This window comes from Tiliqua scincoides, chromosome 3 (genome assembly GCF_035046505.1).
Source record: "Tiliqua scincoides isolate rTilSci1 chromosome 3, rTilSci1.hap2, whole genome shotgun sequence".
Taxonomy (NCBI): Eukaryota; Metazoa; Chordata; class Lepidosauria; order Squamata; family Scincidae; genus Tiliqua; species Tiliqua scincoides.
The window spans coordinates 114278183-114296508 of NC_089823.1; the positions used below are offsets into that span (position 1 = coordinate 114278183).

The 18326-nt window shown below is 40.5% G+C and overlaps 1 protein-coding gene across 4 annotated transcripts in view; it reads left to right on the plus strand.

The window, feature by feature from the left end:
* The window catches only part of TBC1D4 (TBC1 domain family member 4), a 117685-nt gene that overhangs the window by 68168 nt on the left and 31191 nt on the right, over window positions 1-18326 (plus strand). Inside the window, exons 6-11 of one of the 4 annotated variants that reach the window (XM_066619691.1) lie at window positions 1970-2061; window positions 2340-2450; window positions 5482-5604; window positions 6339-6413; window positions 7712-7935; window positions 11916-12065. In XM_066619691.1, the coding sequence (XP_066475788.1) occupies window positions 1970-2061; window positions 2340-2450; window positions 5482-5604; window positions 6339-6413; window positions 7712-7935; window positions 11916-12065 (775 nt within the window). The remainder of the gene's footprint in view (window positions 1-1969; window positions 2062-2339; window positions 2451-5481; window positions 5605-6338; window positions 6414-7711; window positions 7936-11915; window positions 12066-18326) is intronic. The other 3 variants (XM_066619692.1, XM_066619693.1, XM_066619694.1) reach the window with 3 other exon arrangements.

Here is an 18326-nt window from a genome sequence, read left to right on the forward strand (position 1 = left end):
TTCTATAATGTCATGTGTTAACAGTGACTGGCTGTATGTAGGCTTCAGGAAAGTACAAACTGAATTCCTTGGAAATTTTGGTTTCTGAGTATCTGCAGTGATTTTCAACCTTTTTCATCACATGGCACACTGACAAGGCGCCAGAATTGCCAGTGCACACCATCAGTATTGTTACCATCAACAGGGCACACCATTCTCCTGGTAGGGGGCTCAAATTCCCCCAGTGGCCCTACTAATAAATGACCCTCCCCAAAAACCTGCAGACCATCTGCAGCACACCAGTGTGCCATGGCACAGTGGTTGAAAATGGCTGGAATAGTGCATGGAAACTGGCATTCTATCTTTGGGGTGTGTGTTGTGTACACATGCATGAGTGGCTCCAACAAGCAGACCTGGGTGCAGCCCCCAGTGAAGCATATTTCTAGTACTTTGTAATTTGGCACATTTAACCTAACCAGTTTATTCCTTCTGTAATAACCCAATTCTGAAGCTTGGATAGCTTTATAGAAAGATACTTTATATAGGCACACTCACTTAACAGAAGTAGTTGTTACTCTAACAACTCTAACAGTTGTTAGAGTACTTCTCCATGAGCTGAGTTTACACTCATTGCCAAGATTGCCTGTCTCTAATACAGGGGTCTCCAAACTTTTTGGCCTGCGGGCCGCATCAAATATCTGGTGTGGTGTGAAGGGCTGGAAAAAAATTTAAATGTAAAATTTAAATAAATAAATTAGAGATGGAGCTTAGATGAGTTAATAAATCAATGAATGGGCTCATTCATTCAACCTCTCTGGCCCTCAGAACACCCTCCAATCACAACCAGAGCATAGTTCTGGTCATGTTCAGTTGAGTGGGCCAGAGGCTTTCATGGGACAAGAGGTTGGCTATGGGCCGGAAAGAGGCTTGCTGTGGGCCACATCTGGCCCCCGGGCCGGGGTTTGGAGACCCCTGCTCTAATAGATCACTAAAGCCTCAACATGGGATAGGAAATATGATTCTACATCATTCCAAAAACTTGGGACATTTTTGTTCAAGACAACTTGGGTGCAAATGAGATTTTCGTACATCTAAGGCTGCAATCCTAACCACACTTTCCTGAGAGTAAGCTCCATTGAACAAAATAGGACTTACTTCTGAGTAGACCCGGTTAGGATTGTGCCCTAAGAGATGTAGCAGAGGGCTACACTGGTACAAAGCAAGTAAAATCACATAAGGGATAGACTGTTGGACCTTGTGAGTTTACCGAACCACCAAGTGCATGAAGTGGGGCTGGATGAGATTTCCTGTAGCAGCCAAGAGCACCTTTAACCTATCTATGGTGTTGCATATATTGAGATTTGCTGTATTTTTACCAGCTTGTTTGTAAGCTTTGATTACATTTTTCTTATTGTGTAGAAAAACTGGGACTATAAAAGTTGTGAAATAAACAGTTTTTATGTCTACATAAAAACTGGGATTTCTATTGTAATTGAATGGGCTCCAGATTACCCATATAAGCTCTATACTAGGAATATCAAATTTGTTTCATACCGAGGGCTAAATAGTATTCATAATGCCTGCTGAGGGTCGGAAGTGATGTTATTAGGCAGGAAGTGATGTCATTAAACAGGTCAAAACCAAAAATAAGCGCCTTTTCTCACTTAGGAACTCATTAACTGCAAATGACAGAAGAGAAAATACACAAATCTGAATCATATTTCAAGATATTGGAGAGCCCAATTTTCAAGTAGGCTGCCCTTTCAGCAGTAACACCTCAGCACTGTTCAGCAGCTGAGAGCCTGAGGACTGGATCAAAAGCTTCTGTGGGCCACATCTGGCCCCCGGGCCTTATGTTTGACACCCCTGCTCTATACTGTATACACAGTTTTCTGCAACTCTGTCTTAAACAAATACAATGTGATAGATTGTCAAATGAGTGTAACTTATTTACTGTCAATCTGTTCAAAGTCTGCCTCTTCTTTTTAAGGTCTCTATCCACCAAGAGCCAAACTTGTGATTCAAAGACATTTGTCATCACTCAGTGATAATGAGCAAGCTGACATCTTTGAGCGTGTTCAGGTAATGACCTTAGCATTTATTCTCTGGAATAGAATTGCAGGATTCAGTTGCTAGACAGGTGAAATAGAAAACCAAAACATAGCTGTAACTCCCCCCCCCCCCCCGTGTTTAAATATTTGTTTTATGGCCATTCTGTGTATATTCCAGTATCTCTCTTTTTAAAACTGTGATAAAATAAATTTGTTTTGCAACTTCATTATTAAAAAAGGGAATGGTATTTTATTTAAAAATCAGACTGAATTGGAAGTGTCAAAGATATCTTATTTATCTCTTCACAGAAAATGAAGCCTGTTAGTGACCAGGAAGAAAATGAGCTTGTGATCTTGCATCTGCGACAGTTGTGTGAAGCTAAGCAAAAGACACACATGCATATTGGAGAGGCACCAGTGGTAAAAACCTTTACTCATATGCTAGTAGGAAGACTTGTTGGAATAATATGTGTTAAATGCTGTCCTTGGATGGGTCTCTTTCCTTCCCCAGTCTTAATCCCTGAAGACTTGATGTAAGCAGTGGGGCTTACAGTGTAGTGATCAGACTGGCAAGCACTTTGCCTATGTCCTACAGATCAGACATGTCCTCCTGCAAGCAGACTGCATTGGTAAAATAATAAAGGTTGTAACTAAGTGCCCAATCCTATCCAATTTTCCAGTGCTGGTGCTGCTGTGCCAATGAGGTATGCACTTCTTCCTGTGTTGGGGAGGCAGTCACAGAGGCCTCTTCAAGGTATCGGAACATTTACATAAGAACAGCCCCACTGGATCAGGCCATAGGCCCATCTAGTCCAGCTTCCTGTATCTCACAGCGGCCCACCAAATGCCCCAGGGAGCACACCAGATAACAAGAGACCTCATCCTGGTGCCCTCCCTTGCATCTGGCCTTCTGACAGCCCATTTCTAAAATCAGGAGGTTGCACATACACATCATGGCTTGTACCCCGTAATGGATTTTTCCTCCAGAAACTTGTCCAATCCCCTTTTAAAGGCGTCTAGGCTAGACGCCAGCACCACATCCTGTGGCAAGGAGTTCCACAGACCGACCACACGCTGAGTAAAGAAATACTTTCTTTTGTCTGTCCTAACCCTACCAGCACTCAATTTTAGCGGATGTCCCCTGGTTCTGGTGTTATGTGAGAGTGTAAAGAGCATCTCTCTATCCACTCTGTCCATCCCCTGCATAATTTTGTATGTCTCAATCATGTCCCCTCTCAGGCGTGTCTTTTCTAGGCTGAAGAGACCCAAATGCCGTAGTCTTTCCTCATAAGGAAGGTGCCCCAGCCCCGTAATCATCTTAGTCGCTCTCTTTTGCACCTTTTCCATTTCCACTATGTCTTTTTTGAGATGCGGCGACCAGAGCTGGACACAATACTCCAGGTGTGGCCTTACCATAGATTTGTACAACAGCATCATAATATTAGCCGTTCTGTTCTCAATACCCTTCCTAATGATCCCAAGCATAGAATTGGCCTTCTTCACTGCCGCCGCACATTGGGTCTTTACCTTTGTTTCTTTACCTTTGGGTAAAGATCTTTGGGTAAAGATCTTTGGGTCTTTACCTTTACATTTGTTTCTTTACCTTGGGGCTGCATTGCAGCTGCACAGGTGCATTGCATTACAGCTGCACAGGTGCTGGAAAGTTGGATAGGATTGGGCCCTAAGGTGCCTACTCCACACACTGTAGTGCACAAAAGTTCTGCATTTTTCTGTCTTTTAAGATGCATTGTCTATTGTGAGAGCGTCGGGCCACTGAAAGTTCTCTCATTCATTCCAAATGTATTCACATGTTTGTAAAGCCTCTTTTCATTAAGATTGTCAAGTCTTAGTGTAAGTTAATGAGGTAAGTTAATGAGTCAGTTGGTAAGAAACAGTTCTGCATCATAAAATGCAACAAAAAAAGCATCAAGAAGTAAAACAAAATCTTAGCTGAAAATTCCTAGAACCATATGAAAGGTTTTACAACTTTCTGAGAACTATGTAAGGAGGATACCAACCAGGCCTCTGTTTGGGAGAGGGTTTTCCCTAATGTGGTACTCTCTACCCATTGAATTTATTTTGTGAGTGTAACTGTTGCCAAACTAAATCTGACCCCTGAAATGTGCTACTACAGCCTAGGTCAGTGCTTTCCAAACTCCTACAAGGGAACTAAAAAAGTAAATAAAACACAATTGAAAACCACTTCTTGTTCTTAATCGAAAACTGGAAGTGGATTTTGATCATGTTTTTTACACTAACAGACTTGGGGAACCCTGCCGCTTAGGCTAGCACTCACCAAGATAAGTGTAAACTCTCCCCTCCCCCCAGCAGCAGTGCAGTCCTGGGGGTTGCATTGCTGCCTTCCCCACCACGCCCCTTTGGAATCCACCAGTTTGGGAACCACTGGCCTAGAATGTTGAAATATTTAAGCAATCCTATGAAGAATTGGCACCTAGAAATGTGAAAATAATTCCCAGCCCTGGCCCTGCAGATTTTGTTACTGGTTAGTTAAAATTCAGGGTATGTCAATAGTTGCTACTGTACATTATAAAATTCAAGGTTTTAAGAGAATCTAAATGTTTGACTGAATTTGTAGCAGAAACAAGATTGGACTTGGGGGCTTATGACTGTAGGTCAGCCATTATACTGCCCTAAAAACCAGAGAAATACTTTTTCAGATCTGACCTTAGAATGAGCCCCAGTGGGACTCCCAGTGGGTCCATGGTGGCCCATTAGGAAAAGCAGCTGGGGCCTTTCAAAGAGAGACTCACTCCAGGCAACCAGTCCTGGCTCTTTTTGCTGCTTTCACACCCTCTGCCACATGAAAGAGAGAGGGATATGGACAAGGAATAGAGGAGAAGGGCTGGAAGAGAAGGAACTGGAGCTGTTGCCAGCTTCTCCCTCCCCCTCCCCCCAAGGCTCCCTGCCTGTTCCAACCATCTCAGGAGGCAGAATTGATAGTGAGAAGCCATTTTAGGTGGTCCACCTCAGCTGCTTTCTTCCCTTCCACTCCCGTACTGCATCTTGAAATGAAAGGGAGTGGAACCATAAAGACCGAGGAAGGGGGAAGGAGGTTGGACATGGTAGGAGAGAGTTAAAATTTGCATGATCTCCTGTCCATGCTCCATTCCCTGTTAGTATGTGAAGCAAATTTGCACAGAATGGGGGAATTTGCATGTCACAGGGAAGGTGGCATTTAGCTTGGTCTCGGGTGCCAGTAGGGCTTGGATCAGATCTGATATTTTTCATTGCATATTTCATTGTAGGATGAAAACCTACCATGAAAATTGACCTCTCAAAATAATTTGGAGCCGTAGTCTAGTTTTTAAAATCACAATTTTATTTCTTTTAAAAGAAGCATAAGTATAAAGATCTTTTCTATTTCATATGAAAATTAATTTGGCAGTAGTATGTTAGTACCAAACGTGTGTCATTTTTGCCTTTATTTTAGCAGAATGCCTCTAATAATGCAGCTCTAGAAAATGCAGCTAGTGGTGGCAGGTTCAAACTTGACATTCTGAAAAACAAAGCCAAGAAATCCTTGACCAGCTCTCTAGAAAACATCTTCTCAAGGGTAAGACTAATTGCACACTGTCAACAGTTTTTTAGGACAGAATTGTCAATAGGATCCTTACAAGCTATCAGATCTATCATTAGTGTCTTTGCCAGCAGGATAGGTAGATGGAGCCAGTTTTATCTCTTTTTAGCCACGCAGCCTTCTGCATATGTCTCATAGAATTTAAAATTCCCATTGAATCATAAATATTATTAATATTCACAAAGTTGTCTTATTTGCACAGCTGCTACTGAAAATTGGGTTGATGTCAAGTGAAATACTTAATTGTGTATTTACTGAATTTAGTTCAATATTTTAATACTAACATTAACTGCTTTATCAATATATAAGTCTTTTTTATATATCCTTCCTTTAAAATTAACCAAGCACAATGCTCCCTGAAATTTCATTGCTTCTGTGGGTAAATTTTGCTGTCTAATGTAATTGTGAGCTCATATATGTAGAGATTACAAGAAATAACCTTAAAGGATTGCATCTGGGTTATTTGCAAATCAGGACTTTCTGGTTCATATCTCACCTCTGCCATGAGCTGGACAAATGGCAAGCCACTCTATTTCCGTCTCAATTCCTCAGCTGCAATATAGAGATGATAATATCTTATCCAGGAGTTGTCAGGCTTACAGAAAAGTGATACCCGTGAAGAACTTTGCACACACGGAAAGCATTACGCAAAGTGGCAAATGGAGCATAAAAACAGAGTTGGTGTTTCTCTTTTTTTAAATGTTCTGTAGGGGGCTATCAGAATGCGTGGTCGTCTGGGGAGCATGGACAGCTTTGAAAGGTGCAACAACCTTGCTTCTGATAAAGTAGGTAACAGTTTAAAGAAGAAAAAAGTAAGATGTACAGTCTTACGCTGTGTATACACTACCCTGATTGTCCTGCCTATGCTACATATTTTGATCAGTCTCTGCTAGAATGGCTGGTTTATTATGTGCCAACTATAATATCTTCAAACACCACAGCAGTCAATATATATCTTTTTTGTCCAGGGCAGGCTTATAAATGGCCATATACCTTGTAGCCTGTGGCAGGTAAAAATTAGTTCCAGGATCTCCAGGTAAGGAAGCTTGTCTTAAATGGGGAGAGAGAGGATCCTATTTTCATTCAAACTATAAAGTTGCCACAAACATCTTACAGGTATATTTAAGCTAATAAAAATGCCAGTGGACTAGCAACTTGTGGACTTACTTGCTATGCTGACTCTTATTTTGTTCTGTTTTTGTTGTCTGAGAGAGCATGGCAATCTCTTTCTCTTTAAGCCTTTTAAAATTTTCCCAGAACTTTTAAACAGAAAACCTAAGAGGAAAATTAATTTAGAAAGCTTCCTAGGTAATGAGTAACTTCCTGCCAGTTAGAACAAAATAGTTAAGATAAGAATACACACATAAAAAAGGTATGAGTGGGAACCGATTTATTTTTAAAAAAATTATTTTTTTATTTTAATAACTGAAATACAAACAAGCAAAAAAAAACTCACAACAAACATACTGTTTTTTTAAGGAATAATGTTTGAACTCTGTCATCCTTTGCTCCTAATGTGTCTGTGTAGCCTGGGACAAGCTTGTTGTTCACTTCCAGTTTTAAGCAGCTTCTCTGTAACACATGCTCAGAATGATTTCTTCACACTGAGATGTGGCTTACAGTAGTATTGTGACTTTAGTTTTCCTGTTGCTCTTAGTAATGTAGCTGTCTAATTGCTTTTTTCTCTCCAGGATACTGCTTTGGCAGAACAGGAAATCTGCATGATATGTCAAGGAAATGAGTGAAGAAACCAATTTTGATTGGAACTTAGGCTATAAACTTGATTTCCTTCTCTTCCTCTCCCCTGAAGGCTTGTCTGGTAGTTTTACAATGCTTTTGGAGTGCTATTCAGGATTTTTTTTGCAGTTATTTCTTATGAGAGGACATGGCATTTTCAGGGCCAAGGTTGACTGGAATAGCTTGTAATTAGCATACAATTGTCTGAGTTAAAGACTCATTTCATTTTTTTCCCCCCCAAGAAAGAGAGGCTTCAGGTTTGTGAGTGTGTTAGCTGCAGTGATTGCTCTGCTTTGGGGCACACAGAAAAACACCTCATTTCTTTCTGTGTGATGGACTTTTTTAGGATTGTTCCTCTGGGGAATCGCCTCCTATAACCCCTCCTGCTTCTCCCATATCCTCGGTATGGCAGCCATTTCCTGAAGAGGATTCTGATTCACCTCAGTTCAGAAGGCGTGCTCACACGTTCAGCCACCCACCTAGCTCAAAGAAGAGGATTAGTTTCCAAGACGGGAGGTCCCAAAGTGTCAAGTCTCCTCTCTTGAGACAGAATTCTGCAGAGCACAGCAGGTGGGTTCTGAGCAAGTACCTTTTACTGCAGTAAGAAGTTGGGTGTGCTTCGGGCTTTTGTTTCTCGACTTTTCGAGGGAGGAGGCATATCTCCTGGACCTGGAGGACAAGAGGCATACCTGAATACTCGCAAATTTTTTTCAACTTGGGAAATACTTGCCAGCAATCAAAGAGCACAGAGTAACAGTAGGATTCTAGTGTAACACAGATTCTAAGCATGTTTTACTCAGATGTAAGTTCCACTGAGTTTGGTGCTTCCTCCCATGTAAGTGTACATGAGTTTGCAATCTTAAGGCTCTGTGTACCTTATAAATAGACCTGTCCCTCTGTGAATATTTGCGTTTTTTATTTTGCTTGGCAATGTTGCTTATATGATGGCAATATAAAATATATTAAGCTCTAGGTACCTATAATGATAGCTATAAGTTCTTATATTATAAATGTAGCCTGTCAGTGTAGATATCGGTTGGATGTAAAGAATCTTTGGATGCAGCTGTCTGGGAAGTTTCGCTATGAAAACCCTACCTGTTAAGATGAATGCAAGATGCATAAGAGCAAGTGGGTCCAATAATTTGGGAGGTTCTTATTTTATTTCTTTAAATTTGTTTAATATTTTGTATATAGGATAACAAGTTTTTAATTTGGAGATTTATTAGTTTTGTCTAATAGGTTTCTTTTAGTCATGAATGTATAAGTTGAGCCTAGTTCTGATTCTGTTTTAATGTTGTCGAACTTGCTTTTCATTGTTCAGTAATTTAATTTGTAGTACAGTGGCTTATGTCCAAATACATTGTGACCTACTGATAGCACCTCCTGGGTTAAATACTTCCATGCAATGGCAGCTGTTAAGTGCTGACAGCAACTCTTAACTCTGTGCCATTTATTTTCTATAAAAACAATTTCTTGTCCATGAGATCCAAGAGCAACTTTCCCTGTTCATGAACCTGTCGAACCGGTGCCATGCTTCATATATAATTCTGCAGGCAGAGTGACAGGAATGCCTAAGCTCTGCTATGCAGATTAAGAGCCAATAATGCACTGTATTCTGGTATCCACAGTCTTTTGGTATGTGTCTCATACCTGTTGAGGAGCACTCCACCAGAGTACGCTTCCCAAAAGTGTCTGCAGCCTGCAGAGTCTCATTTTCAGTTAGGTGAGATGAGAGAACTAGTTAGTATTGGTTTTATCAGAACATCTCTAGCATTGATCTTTTGACAGTGGAGGGGGGGGGAGAGTGAACATTTCCCAGGTAACCCTGGCAAGAGGAGCTCCGAGAAGCCCTGGCTGAGCACCTTACCTGTAAGGCTACATCTCTGTTCCTCCAGTTGGCTCTAATACCTCCACTGCAAAAAGGATCACTTTCCCATCATTCAGTGTTTGTGCCTGCCTCGAGATGAGAAGCAGCTCAAACATTACTGGCAAGTTCTCTATCTGCTGGTACTCCTTATCAGTTTTTAAGGTTTTGAAAGTTACTGTAGCTCTATTGTGTAGTGACTTCTTCCCAAGCATATTGCAGTGTATTTCTCCCAGTGGTAAGTCTACTTGCTGATAAGGAAAGTTTTTCCCCCCCCTTCCTATGTCAATAGAAGTGCACCTGTGAATCTTGCTACCTTCTCTTTTAAGAAAAAAGGGGATATTGGATTGCTGCCTGTCAAACCAACATTATGTTGTGTGAATATATTTAATGCCTGGCGTTTATTTTGTTTTCCTCAAACTTTTGACACAATTGTTGTTCAAGCTTCCTGTTTCCACAGCAGTCTCATAATGATTAGACATGCTGACAGCATTTCTTTGCTGGTCAGTGCAGGGCTTCTGTATTGCTTGGTCAGCAAGTTTTCTAGACAAAACAGCATCATTACCACAGATTGATCATATGTTTTTGTGTGCTTGTGTATAGACTCAAAATGATAAACTTCAACCTGTTTAGGACCAAAGAATGAAATGATTGGTCCCTCTCTCTTTCTTTTTAAAGGCTGAAATAATTGTAAACAGTCAAGGCCTCCCCCTAAGGGTATCCTTTGTAGAAATGTTTGAACAATCCAGGAGAAGTTTTCAAATGTCTTGCATAATCCACTTTTAAAAAACTGTTTGAGGTGCTACGTGCCAAACTTAGTGTTACGACTGATATGTGTGCATGCAGGTGTACTGACCCATTAAAGTTTTTGCTAAAAATAGGACTGGGTGGGGACAAGATCTGAAGCAGAACCATAGGAAGACTTGAATACCTTTCCTCTGCTGTGGTTCTAATATGGACTATGTATTCCATTTGTGTGGTGTTTTCAGTAATTTAAAAAAGCCTTCATTAAACGTCCATGGAACAGTAAATTGACAGTGCATTAGTTGTAGCATGTTTGGCATTGAATGTCCATTTGAATGTTTATTTCCCCAAAAGTAAACTTTTAGATATAGTCTAGCACCTGGTCATAGAACTCATGTCTAACAACTTTGTTTTTCTCCATTCTGTTACTCTAAATTAATGGATGTTCGGGGGGGGGGGCATGTTTTGCCTTGTTTGGAAGGAGACCTGTACCCAGAAATGCTGAAGAACAGAGAACTGTGAGTGTGGGGCATTGTAAATTGATACGAAGGAGACAACTTGTATTTAAGCATTTTCTAATGTGGGTTAAAGTGGTTTAACTTCTAGTACAAATAACTTCTTGTACTATTGCCAGTATCCTCCAGTATCTTTGCATTTGTTGGCTCAAACACTTAGACCAGCAGTTCCCAAACAGTTCCTTGGGAGTTTGGGAACTGACATAAGTTGTAGTGGGCAAAGGCAGCAATGTGATCCCCAGGATTGTGCAGCTGCAGGGTACTGATTGGGTGTATGTGCATTCAACGTTTGTAGTGCCGGCCTCTGGGAGGTGCGGGGGAGGGCTATGCAGAGACCTCTGCAGGGTTCCTTAAGCCTTTGTTTGGGGGGGGGGTAAAAGCAATTGGAAACCGCTTTCAGTTTTGTGATCAAGAACTCAGTAGTTGCTGATTGCTGGCTCAAAAAGAGTCCTGTGGAGGGCTCTGTGGGGTTACCCACACCTCCCCCCCCAGAGGCCAGCATGCATAAGGTACGTTGATAATCCCCCATTAGCCCTGTCAGCAGCGTGATCCTGGAGTTCATGTTGCTGCCTTTGCCCCTCCCCTGCCCCTTAAGGGGCCACAATAAATAAAGGATGGGGAATCACAACGCCCCATTTGAGAATCTCAGACTTGAGTGGTAACAGATTTACGGATCATTCCTATCCAATTTTCTAGTGCCGATGCAACCATAATGTAGCCTTGAGGTAAGACAGCATTTGTTCTCTTACCTTGATGAGGGCTTTGTGACTGTCTGCCCTCCGCAGGATGCAGCACATGCCCCGTTGGAACAGCTGCATCAACACTGGAATGTTGGATGGATTGGGCTCTTAGTTATTTATGGGCTGCACAGAGGTGATGCAAAATGTATGGTTGTACAATAATGGTAGTTCTGGACCAAGTCCCCACCTGATACGAGGGATGAGCAACTGTGGGTTTCAGCAGTAGTCTTGAGTTTAGCATTGCATTGATTTTTGATCTGTGATCAGGGCTGGCACAAATTTATTTTCGTCCTCCCATCCCAAATCTCTTTATGTAAAAGTGCTTGCAACTTCTTTGCATCAATTAAAGCTAAAATAAAACTTTGGAAGGAGATCTTCCAGTCCTGTGGGAAGATAGTCCACCTTGACTGCAGTCTGATTTGACAGTAAAGGAATCATGCACAAGACCCAAGTCTGTTGGCTGTCATGTTAATGCCCATCATAACTATAGCAAATCATAATGTATGTAATGCTTTCTAATGTTACAAACTTGGACACTCCTTTGACATCAGTTATAATTCAGATTGATACTGTGCTTAGAGTTTGAAGTGGTGTTGCTAAGAATTTGGATGGGTGGGGAGTGTTGCACCAAACGGCATAAGTATTATACACTTATTTGCTACACTTTCTCTTATTGCCTGGTGTCAGGCTTGCAGTTGCCCAACGTTCTCGCAGTGAGAGTGAATCATCTGCACCGTCCAGTCTCCCTTCTTCCTTCTCTGCCCCATCTTTCCTGAAAAGCTTTTATCAGAGCTCAGGAAAGTCGTCTCCTCAATCTGAAATCGAAATCCCCAAGAGGTGAGAGCATTGGTTTCTGCCTGCCCTGCAATATTGCACTTCCCACGCAGCTGGCTTGCAATAAGAACTTTTTGCCACTCTGCTAAGTGAGATACACCAGCTGTTCCATGAGAACCTGTGCAAAAGCATTTTCTAAAAATGCTTGTTAAAAGTTACAGCACAGAAAACATTCTTTTCTAATGCATACGTTAAGAAAAAGAAAATCAACATTGCCATACACAATCAGTGGGAATCCTATGGCTCTTCATTAAAGCTAACATCTTTCAGAATTTAATTTTTTTTAAACATATGTTCATCCAAAGAAGACTTTAAGACTCTAGTTTTCACCTTTTATTGTGGTCTAGAACTAGACTTGAGTTGGGAAAGTCCTTGCTTTCTTTGACCTTGGGCAAGAGCAAGTAATTTTCTTAGCTCTTTATTTTCCTATCTGTAAAATAGATATTTCTCTACCTTGCAGAACTGCTGGATTGAGAATTATTAGAGCTTGTAATTCACATAAATGTGCTATATTTATAATCTCATCCCAGACTTGAAGGCTCTAAGGTATTTTTAAACATTAAACTAAGTTTGCGTTATTGTTGAATTAACAGAATTTAAGGGAAATTGTCTATTTGTTTTTGGGTTTTAATCCCAAAGACTGAACAGCAGACTTGGCAATGTTGATTATTTGAGTGAATATTCTAGCTTCTCTTTTAATGTGTTGTATTGTGGGGGCAGTGTTAAAATAGCCCAAGTGTGACTAATATTGGCATGATATGTACTGCAGATCTTAAAAAGCTGTTAAGGAGTATGCATCAGTGGTACAGCTGCATAGTCAAAGCTATGTTTGGGCCCATGACCTGCACACCTTTCAGTACATTGTTACACATGTTGATGGGTCTTCCTTCTTGGTACATACATATATTCCTCAACTTCTGTAGCTTGAGGATTAAGGTTATGTGAGGCACCATTATATGGTTCCATTCCTATTCCTTCCCTGTGGGGGTGGAAGGAGGAAATGTCCATGTTCTCCCACTGCCAGGCATGACTTCTGAAAACCAGTGCATGCATACAAGAAGTGACTGCTTTCTGCAGTGCCTCCTAAACTAGACTTTAGTTTCTGTGATCACAAGCGATATTTTAATCAATTGGAAATAGTGGTTTCACTACATTCTGTTTTACATGAAATAGTTGATTGCACTGCATTGGCAAAGTTGATGGTTTTTATGCTTTTGCTTTCTTCCAATGCATCTGCTTGGGCTTTTATTTAGTTATAAGATGCTGTAACTGAACCATATCTAACCCTCACTGACCCATGATTTTAAGAGGGTGCATGGTGGGTTATTTGTCTAATGTTATGCTTCTTGAAACTTGGCTTGTAAGTATGCCAGTAGCCTGGTATTTGGCCCACAGAGTCCAAAGGTTTGATGGTCTACACTGCTACTGATAAAGAGAGATCTTGGCTTTGGAGAATTTGCAGGAAAGAAGAGAGGAAAGAAAGTTCTGAAGCTAACCGTGGGATAGGAGATATGATTCCTGGAGAATCCAGTCCGGAATCCACTTCCAGTCATGACATCACTTCCGGTGGGTCCTGAGTTTCTCATTCTAAAAAGTGAGTCCTGGTGCTAAAAGTATGAGAACCACTGGTCTGTATCAGTGGTTTTAGAATGAGAATCTGTCAGAACTTACCAGAAGTGATGCTATGATTGGAAGTGACATCATCAAGCAGAACAATTTAAACAATTGTACCCACACTTACCCAGGAGTAAGTCCTATTTACTATCATTGTTTTTTCTGATACTTTTTAATTTTGTTAATAACAAACACAAAGCATGCGCGCACACAAAATTTAAAAAAACATAAGTTGTATGGCAAGTGCAGATATCTCAAACGACATTTCTTATTCTACTGCAAAATCATACAAAAAATTATCAAATTTTAACAGTCTGCACCTATTATAAAATACATTTTCCTCACAAATAGAAAAAGAACATAAAAGTTAACTCCTATCTACTCATCAAATCCATAAATCACTTGGCCCGCTTTCCCCTCAACGCACAGGAAGTCCATGAATGGTTTCCAATTGTCGATAAAAGATTTTACTGACTTGTCTTTAAGAAGAATTGTAAGTTTGTCCATTTCTGCCAAATCCAATACCTTTAGCCACCACTCTTCCATTATTGGTATCTCTGGAACTTTCCAGTATTTGGCATACAATATTCTTGCAGTGGTTGTCATATATAAAAACATAGTTTCATAGCCTTTCTGAATCAAATCATCCAGTATTCCCAACAAAAAAGCTTCTGGTTTCATTTGTAAATTTACCTTCGATATCAACTGCATTTGCTGGTGTATCAAAGTCCAATATTTTTTCGCTTTTGTATGAGTCCACCACATGTGATAGAATGTTCCTTCTTGTCTTTTACACTTCCAGCATCTGTTTGGTACATTTTCATACATTTTTGCCAATCTAACTGGAATCAAATACCATCTATACATCACCTTATAAAAGTTCTCTTTAAGGTTTACATTCAAAGTAAATTTCAATCTTTTAATCCACAAGCTCTCCCATTGCTCCATGGATATCTCATGACCACCATTTACTATCATTGTTAAAAGCATATACTTTATATACTGTATACTTTAAAAGCGTATACCATTTAGTAGCCTTTTAAAAGTACAGGCGTGTAACGTTTTCCCCAATTGCAGTCACATATCATGGCAGCATCAAGTCTAATATATTTTTAAAAATTTGAAATGAATGGGAACCCACCTGAAATTGGATTGCGACCAACCTAGTGGGTCCCAACTCATAGTTTGAGAAACACTGGTCTATATGATTAGAACTTGCACACCTGCTTATTGTGGCATACATCTGCCATGAAAAACTCTGTTGCATTCTTTGGCTGTTATACCAAAAGGGTGATAAGCAGAAGCTTTGCCTCAGTTGTTCTGTCTTTAAAATGGAAACAGTTATCTCAAAGGTACTATTGGTATGAATTTTGTGAGTGTGGGACTAGGGCTCTATTATTGCCTGTCCAAACAGTTTATCTTGCGAACTAATGTGAAATTATTGCACAGTTTGACTCATTCTTTTCTTATACCCCCTCTTCCTTTCTCTCTACTTTACGGTATTGGTGTCTGCCACTTGCTTTAATTTAGGTTGTATATGTGTACCATTTCCAGGAAAGCAGGGTGTTCTGAACCTACTTGTGTGTTCAGTTGAAATGTTCCTTTTCTCAGTAGAACTCCAGTGGAGAGGGCTGCAATGTTTAAGCTGAAGCTGACTGAGTGCATTGTGCAGGTTGGCCACCCTTCCTTGTGATGTTATCAAGTGCATTCTCTCTATTCCCAAAGCAAGCTGGAACATTTGTTTTAATCTGACTGTAATCCTATCTGCACTTACCTGGGAGTAAGCCCCATTTACTATAATGGAATTTGCTTCTGAATAGACGTGGATGGGATTGGGCTCTCAGTTGTTTGAAAAGCTTCAATTATTTAATTGGACTGTGGATCTGTTTAAGTTGTTACGCCTAATACAAGTACTGTACTGAAACAGATGGTAGGGATTGTCTTGGAATAAGCAATTTCTCTCCTACATGAAAGGAGGAGGACTATCTCTTCTGAGATGGCATCTACCACATTTAATCGAACGAGAACAGCAAGTTGTTTACCTGGTGCTGCACTTGCTGTAATGAAATAATGACGAGGGCTGGATAGCAGAAGACTTTCGTATCACTAATGTTTCAGCAAAGCCTCTTAACGAGCTGATCAGCTGTCTTAAGGTTTGAAGAGGCATCTGATCTTGGCCTGAATGTGTTCTCCTTGCTCCCACTATGCCTAACAGCTGATAACTGCAATAAGGGCTTCACAAAGATGCAGTCACCCTGATTCAGTGATAGTCATCTTGTGTATGCAAGCAGAAAGCAGACTGCTGTGACTGAATAAGGGTATTTTGTTTCCTTCAACTGACTTCTCTAAACTAAAAGTTCTTCTGCTTCTTGGTGTTTTGACACACTCTCTATTGTGTTTGTGCAAAACAATTCTACAGCAGCAGAAGTAGTAAATTGGGGTTTATGTAGCTAGAGCAAGCAAACAAGTTGGAGGTGTGTCTTAATCTGGTTTAGATGCCAAAGCTGAGCTATGTCAGAATTAGCCAGTAGGAGGATTAAAAATGATAAGTGCTATTCAGCCTTGGGGAGAAATGCTTCTATTTCCTGACTGATAGGTGAAGTTGTAGAAATTTGAACCGCCGCTGTTCACCTCTTTACTGGACTCATTTTTTCTTCTTCTGGTTTTCCAGCTAATTTCAAAGAGTAGAGAAAGTAAGTTTTGCTTTGTTTTCCTTCAAAGGAAAGGAGAAGTTGAACTGTGAAAGCACATTCAAAAGAGAGAATGCAAATTTTGCCACAGGCAGTAGCAGTTGCTCCTGGGTCAGCTGCTGCATGTGGATTAAACGTCTTCAGAAACATTCTGCTTGCACGCACAGAAGGAAGGGGGAAATGATTTTGGAATGGCAGTTGTGGAAAGATGCTTCAAAGACTTCATTTTGAAAGCAAAGAAACCTCTCTTGATGAGCGAAAAACCTTGCTTGTATTTGGAGAAGCTCCACAGCAAGTCAATGAAACTTAAAGTAGGAGGAAGAAAAGAGTTTCTGTAATTTCAGTATAATTTGGGTACAGGATCTTTTTTAAAGAGTCTCAGCCCTGACAGAGGTTGCAAATGTAGAGGCATACTTTTAACTGGCTGAAGTGAGAACAGGCTTGTGATCCCACAGGTAGGTTAACGTTTTTGGTAATTCCTTTTAACTACTGAGTGGCTTAAGGGTTAAAGTACAAGGAGACAAATCAGCCAAGGCTTTTCAATGTAGTTCTGATTTGATTACCTCTGCCGCTTCAGTGCAAAGAAGAATACACATTGGGACTAAAGAGGAGGTTAGTATTAGAATGAACTAGCTCATGACAGTTTTTCCAATACTGTTTTGGTCTTTAGTCTTACAATTTTGAATCTTCTGCTCTTTTAAGGAAATGGGGATGACCAGAAACACATTTCATTTGGCCAGAAAGCCTTATCTGTGTGTGGATAGACCCTGAGCTGTATAAGACAAAGTTGATGCCAGTTCAAGAAACAAGTAATGCTAACTGGGAACCTCTCTAAGAATGGTTGGATTACTACTGGGCTCTTTCTTTGAAACAATTTTTAGGATTTTTCTAGTAACGATCTGGGCTTGTTATTCACTTGGGAAACTAGACAGTTGGGTTTCCTTTAAATGTATAATTGCAAAAAAGGCCAGTCTAAGAGTGACTGGAGTTAATTTATTCATCAGCATTTATAAGTATTGCTGTGAGCCATAGGAAGATGTTTTGGAGCTTTTTTTATTAACCTGTGCTCGACTTTTGACAGATTCTGTAGAGAACATCAGACTTAAAACATCTCCTAGTGAGAGTTTCTTCCTTAGCAAAAAGGTTACAGCAGATTTATAATAACCACTATCTAAAAATATATCTTCAATAAAAGGGATATAATACAAGTCTACAGTGGCACCCTTTTTTTTCATTGTTTTGTACATAATATATTAGGTGATGGCCAAACTATGCACTGGGCATGCCTTTGCATGTGTAGTTTTTGTTTCTAAATAGCAGCTGCAGCAGGTCCTGATTCAGACCATTATGCTGTAGGGGGAGATGTATGCTGTATTGCCCTGTCACAGGCCTGTTGTGGGTTTCTCCCCCAACTACTAACTGGGGAAACAAAAACCAAGCATGAAAGATTGTTTAACACATAGGGCAGGGGTGCTCACACTTTTTTGGCTCGAGAGCTACTTTGAAACCCAGCAAGGCCTGGAGATCTACTTTTTTTACAATGTTCGCGCCATCATAACATATAACATTTATGTGTACAATGTATGTTGGTGTACCTTGAGCCCCACTGAGTATAACAGGACTTACTCCTGAGTAGACATGCCTAGGATTAGGCTGTGAGGCTGCAATCCTAGCCGCACTTACTGGGAGTAAGCCCCATTGAGTACAATGGGCCTTACTCCCGGCGTTTCCTCCCAGAGGCACCTGAAAGGGGGGGTCAGCACTCCGCGATCTACTCATTTTGCCTCGCAATCTACTGGTAGATCACGATCCACCTATTGAGCACCCCTGACATAGGGTGTCAATTTAAGATGGAACAGTTTTCACCACAGAAAATGTTAAATTGCCAAATAAATGCACTCTGTATACAGGCATGCCCAGTTATTTGTGGATCCAGTATCTGCAGTTTCAGTTTTCCACA